The 6,408-nt window shown below is 35.0% G+C and overlaps 1 protein-coding gene across 1 annotated transcript in view; it reads right to left on the bottom strand.

Annotated features, from left to right (window-relative positions):
* The window catches only part of LOC117100406 (complement C1q and tumor necrosis factor-related protein 9-like), a 6,992-nt gene extending 1,660 nt beyond the window's left edge, over positions 1-5,332 (bottom strand). Inside the window, exons 1-2 of the mRNA XM_033240081.1 lie at positions 4,501-5,332; positions 645-656 (exon numbers count right to left, since the gene is read on the bottom strand). Coding sequence (XP_033095972.1) covers positions 645-656; positions 4,501-5,315 — 827 coding nt within the window. The 5' untranslated portion in view covers positions 5,316-5,332. The remainder of the gene's footprint in view (positions 1-644; positions 657-4,500) is intronic.
* Between the last annotated feature and the right edge of the window lie 1,076 nt (positions 5,333-6,408).

Genomic DNA, 6,408 nt, shown 5'->3' with positions numbered 1-6,408 from the left:
GTAATAGTAATAGTAATAGTAATAGTAATAGTAATAGTAATAATAGTAATAGTAATAATAGTAATAGTAATAATAGTAATAGTAATTTTTTTTTTTTTTTTTTTAATAATAATAATAATAATAATAATAATAATAATAATAGACTTGGGCAAGTTTCACTGTATACTAAATTATGCAGTACAAAATGAAGAGAGATGGAACAGAGCAGATGACTTACTTGCCATACACCGACAGTGAACAACATGAAGAACATCATAAATCAATAGCCTTCTAGGGGCCTTTTCCTTTGGTGAGGCTCATTACAGATTACCATTCGAGGTTAGGCAAGAGCTTATCAGCCAATTGTAGATACCATGGAAGGGTGTACTAAACATTTTAAAATGCCTCTATTAAGTGTCAATTTGGTAAGCAAACGAACGTGTTTCCTACCAGGGGTACAATTAAGTAACCCCTAATAAGGAAACACCACCAGGAGCAATAAAAATTCCTCCTTATAATGCCTGTTTCCTTTGAAGAAGAAATGGTGACCGAGTGTAATATACTTATCCCCTTGCTTTTCGCTGGATTATGTCCTCTGATAAAGGTGTCCCTTTAATTGTGCTGTCTCAAAGGATTTTACTGTGTTAACTGCTTTCCAGACTTACGCAGCTGCGCTACTGTAAATTGGTAAAAAGACATGCTAACATTCTGAGTAATACTTAGGAAATTACAGGAACGGATATTTTTATCTTTAATTTGGCTTGTACAGTAGGTTTAGTTTTTAACGGTTTTATTTTCTTCTTAAAATTGTCTACCCTGTGCATAAATTCTAATTATAATATGACGAATTAGCGCGTCCTAACACCTGTGACTGTATGTTTTGTTCAATCCGGAGTTGAAACAGAAGCAACACTTTAAATAGGGGTGATGCTATCATGATTTTCAGGTATATAAAGAGAGTTTACGTAGGCCTACATATTATTAATGACAATTTTTAAGCCAAAAGGCAATATGATTGCGATGTGACCTGATGTATTTTCAATATTCTCTAATAATCTTGTTATAAAGTGGTAAATTTAAACGAAACGGTACTTAATAACCAAAAGTATCATAACTCACTATTGGTCCTCGACTTGCTTATTATATTTTCCTGTCGAGTGGTGTAGATGGTATCTAAACATGTAACAACACAATTGAAAACAAGTTGAGAATATTCAACTGAGGTTTAAGATAAATTTTTCAAGTAAATCAAGTTCTCATTCTGTCATTCGAAAGTGAACGTTAAATAAAATGTAATTTATCTAATATAATTTAATTCAATTGTATTGCTTCATCAGCAATTATCCGCCAAACTCACAATAACAATGAACACAATACAACGATAAACGATAATTATGAATATAATATGCATAGCTTATCATTATAAGGCCTACAAGCGGCGGTTCTAGTATGTGGCGGAATCGGTTAAGAAAGGCTAATAAGAAATTTACTTTGTCAACTGCGTTTTTAATTGAACGAATAACAGCAATTTTCTTTAATAATAATAATAATAATAATAATAATAATAATAATAATAATAATAATAATAATAATAATAATAATAATAATAATAATAATGCATTTCTTATATAACGCAAACATATCAAACGACATATCAATGCGCTTTACAAAAATTTAAAATGTAAAATATCAACCAAAAAAAAATACATTAAAAGTTCAAAGCATTCACAATTTATACAATTTGTCACAAAATGATTATCATAGATCTGATCAATTCACATTATTATATAATTAATGGAATACTAAACTTACCTAAAAATGTTTATGAACGGACGGCATATGTTGATCTACCCTGAACACGGCTGAAGGAGTTTCTGAGTTCTGACTTTGGAATGTGAAATTAAATAGGCCTTTGTAGTTTTGATCATTAGCAGTGTTGACAGGGATTGGCTGCCACATAATTTATTCATAGTGTACTGCTGGGTAAACAAGAACGAGTACTCCGAGCAGAATATTGGCGTTTGAACGCGTTGTGTTTGCAATGCGTATTGATGTGAACACGGGTCCTTTTGCGTACCATGTGTATCGTCAAATCGTTTCCAGCGGTCCTAAACTGAGTCTTTACTTAAATACGTTCAACATATCGTTTTAAACTACCGTAAAACCTCGAATAGAAACTCTAGATTTCTTTTCTTTTTTAGGACCTATGTATGGGCTTCTTTTCGAGATGGGCCTCTTTTCGAGATTACATTTGCAAAACGAGAGGGGGCGTCTTATTTTCAAAATGGTTTTCAACTATGAAATTTGAAATTCTGTTAGTATTTTATGATAAAGTTTGACCATGCCAGTACAATAAAATAATATTGAACTGACACGCTATAATAGTCGAAGATAACTTCAGTCTGATGGTAAGTACTATATGGAAAAGCCAATTATCTTGAATACAAGCCCACAGGTTTAATTTTCGAGATGGGCTTCTTTTTGATATTACTTTTGCAAGGGCTTCTTGGGAGGTTTTACGTTACGGTATATAGGTAATAAATAAATAGGTATAATAATTTTCCGATAAACAACAATTTAATAATTTTGATATTGATAATATTAATGATATTGATGGATTCTACCGGATGCTATCAGGTACCCACCTATATTATTAATTGGGTGGAGAGGAGACAAGGACACAAATTAAATGTGTTCTTAATGTTGAAAGCCAAAAATGTAACTGCTGCGCCAACCTCTGTCCACTGAAATAAAACCATGTGTGATAGCTGGACCTTGATGAAAGGTAACAGATCTATGTCATTTTATCATATATTTCTTTTTTGCAATAGGCATCTTATCTCTTAGAACACTGTGCTTACAGGATTGTTCACTCTTATAAAACTTTCTTAAAATTTCCACCACCAGAGTGCACCGTATATTATTAGCCTGTCGAACTATGAATACATAAATTCTTCACTGTAGCTGACGTAACATATTTCAGTCCAAGAATAAAGACAAGTTTCAAACATGTCTTGTTCTGATTTGTTGTCGTAGTCATTTATTAAGTTTTATTTCCAGAATTCAAAACAAGATAGATAGCCTTTCAAAAATTAGATAAACTACATAAAACATTGAGAGAAAAAAAAATCATGCAAAATTGTAAAAGCTAAATAATTATCAATGTTTATACTTCAGTCAATGTTTAAACATTACCATGTACAGTTTTTGACTTAAAGACAGATAATTGTTCGTTTGTTCAATAGAGCATTTCAACACAACTAAAAATACAAAGAACAGAAACGATAGTTGGAAGGGATGCAAACATATATGAATCATTTTAGATTGTCAATAGGGATATACAGTTCATAAAACAAATTATTTTACTCGTTTTCATATCATCAGTGTGGCATTTTGTTAAATCAAACCTTTGTGATTGCCGTATTGTAGCTTAAGAAAATCAATATGTTAAAACCTGCACTCGATTAGCCACGGTGATAGTACATTATTTTCCAAAACTTACTTTTTGTTGTAAAATCAGGGAAAAAAAACCCCTCTGATTAAAGCAATGCGAAATAGATCGAAACAATTCTATTTTCCATATTTTCTAATTTTGCTACAAAAGTTGGGCCTTCATAAACTACCCGGAATTTTAAGGGTTTCTAAAAGGATAGGAACAGTATTTAACTAGTTCACTTTTGTAGATACTGCTACCGTTCATTAAATTTCCACCACCAGAGGGCGCCGTATATTAGCCTGTCGAACAAGCGGCATAAGTGCTTCACTTTAATTGACGTAACACGTTTAAAAAAAAAAACATGTCCTGTTCTGACTTTTTTTTTGCCGTATTTATTTTTTTTTATTTTCAGAAATCTAAACAAGATATACCATCAAAAAGTAGACCAATCACAATGTATAAAACATTTGAGAAAAAACGGAATCTTGCAAAATTGTAAAAAGCTAACTTATCAAAATATCTACTTCAGTCAATTTTTAAAGATAATCTTGTTCAGTTTTTAATTCAGAGAATTCCAATGTTCTCTTGTTTAATAGAGTATTTCAATTTTGAAACAACACAACTAAAACTCTGAATTTATTGTAAAAATATACAAAGAACAAAACCGATAGACAAGTTGAGGGAACGCAAAAAATGGAAGCATTTTAGACTGTAATAGGGATACATAGGGATATACGGTTCGTGGCAAAAATTCTTGTAATCGTTATCAGTGTAGTATTTAGTTATAAAAACTTTAAGTGATACTCAATAAAATAAAACAAATGCGACATAGATTTTTTTAAAATCAGTTTCACAGATTTCCAGTTCTGCTACAGAAGTTTAAACTTAGGACTACATAAACTGACTGAAATTTTAAGGGTATATAAAAAGATTAGGAATTATTATATTTATTATTTAACTGTTAGTTGCCGAGGACATTGTTACCTTTGCTATAATTTTTATTTCATAGCCGTACTTATGCAAAGAAATTGAAATATTAAATTTGATTAAAGTCTTCTGTTCATGTCATCACAACCAGTGGCAATTAGTTCAAATCATAGATCAGAAACCCAGTGAATGTGAGAGGGTGGCCGGCACTACCATACACACGTCGAACTCCATCGTTATACAACCAGACTTGATCGCCAACATTCAGTGGAACTGTTGTTCCCGAGCTTAACTGTTCATGACCATTAATGTCACCACGATGTACGGTTGCGATTATACGGTCATTCAGCATCATTGTAACATAAGTATTAGCTTGAGAACCGATTGTCAACAAGCTAAACATAAAGTGATATACACCGGAAACCCTACATGTGAATTTTCCGTTATTTTTGTCAAAGTCCTCTCCGATATTAATCTCCATTGTTGTAAATGTGATGATCGAACTTGCAGTTGTAAAGTGAGTTGTGCGTACCGCAGTAAACGCAGATTTACGGGTCTGCGGTAACTCCAATCCTGGCTCACCCTTCGATCCGTTGTTCCCTTTAACCCCTTGTGGTCCTATTCGTCCTAGTGGACCTTGCTTACCTGGAGATCCTTCGCTACCTTTATTGCCTTTAAAACCGTCATCTCCGGGTTGTCCCTTTTGGCCTCTAGCACCTGTTTCACCTCTTGTAAACTCGCCTCTATCACCTTTACTACCAGGTATTCCAGCTGGACCAAATGCTCCAGCCGTTCCAGGGATGCCAGGTTGTCCAGGTTGTCCAGGTTGTCCAGGTTGTCCAGGTGTGCCGCAGCACATATAGCATGAGTTCGGCACAGTTTCTTTTTCAGTTGTTGTGGTTGTCGTAGAAACGGTTGTTGGTACGCAAGTAAGCAGGCCTACCAGTAGTGCACAAGATGCTAACGGGTTCATTCTGGTTCTGCGTAATGAGAAAGAGAGTTCATTGTTTAGTAATTATTATTATTGGTAACACTGCCTGCTCTACAGTCTGCAGATTATTTGCAGTCTGCACACTATCTTTGTGTTCGAACACATGTACGCATTCTGGTATCACCACTATGCATTAATTGGTACTGGAATCCTTACTCGTAATGTCTTGTTCTATATAACCCAAGTGGCGGATCCAGCGGGGGGGGGGCACGGGGGCCCGTGCAGCCCCGTCAGTCCCGCCGAAAAATAAAAAAAGAGGGATAAAAATTGAGAAGTGTTAAAGGGAGGAAAGGGGAAGAAATGGACGTGTGTCAATGAGGGTCAGTGGCGGACTCGCCGCCAGCCAGTGGGCGAAAGGAGAGCTCGATTATTTTACCACTCACTAATTTTGATTTTTCTATTGATCAGGCCCGTAACCAGGGGAAATCGAGGGGATCGGACGATCCCCACAGAATAGGGAGTTCCGCTCTACTAGACCAACACAAAACACAACTTTAGTGCGATTTATGCATTTGTCAACGTGTGCCTTGGCCTTATAAGCCTATGGCATGCACTGTAGTTTTTATGTGCGACTATACTCAAAAGACGTTCTGCACAGTAAACAAAGATGATGATGATGTTCTATATGATGATCCTATCTGTAGACTTCCTACTATATTTGATCTACTAACAATATTGCATGGCATAGCCTACTGCCGATTCTTCAATATTTGCACATATCAAATTGATTCAGTTTTAATTCACGAAAATTGTATAAATTCATTTGACAGCAGCTAAAAAACACCAGAAGAGCACTCAGAATAGTTTTCAACATTTTTCAAGAGAATCCCTGGACCCCAAAAGTTCCACTCAGATTGAAAAAGATCCCCCCCCCCCCCATTACTAAAGCTGGTTACGGACCTGTTGATTGACGACGAACACAACGTTACGCTATATCCCCTACGCCGATATTTTCCCACGATTTCATAAGCCAGGATGTATAAAAGACCAAAAGACGGAGACCTAAGACGGGGTTTTTTTTAGCCATTATTACGGAACGTACCGTAGTACACTGCTAGAACAGCTATCCATGCTC

The sequence above is a fragment of the Anneissia japonica genome, unplaced genomic scaffold (assembly GCF_011630105.1).
Source record: "Anneissia japonica isolate Jap-2015-1 unplaced genomic scaffold, ASM1163010v1 scaffold3338_len356548_cov189, whole genome shotgun sequence".
Classification (NCBI taxonomy): domain Eukaryota; kingdom Metazoa; phylum Echinodermata; class Crinoidea; order Comatulida; family Comatulidae; genus Anneissia; species Anneissia japonica.
The sequence above is the reverse complement of the archived record's forward strand: the minus strand, read 5'-3'. Positions and strand labels throughout refer to the sequence as shown.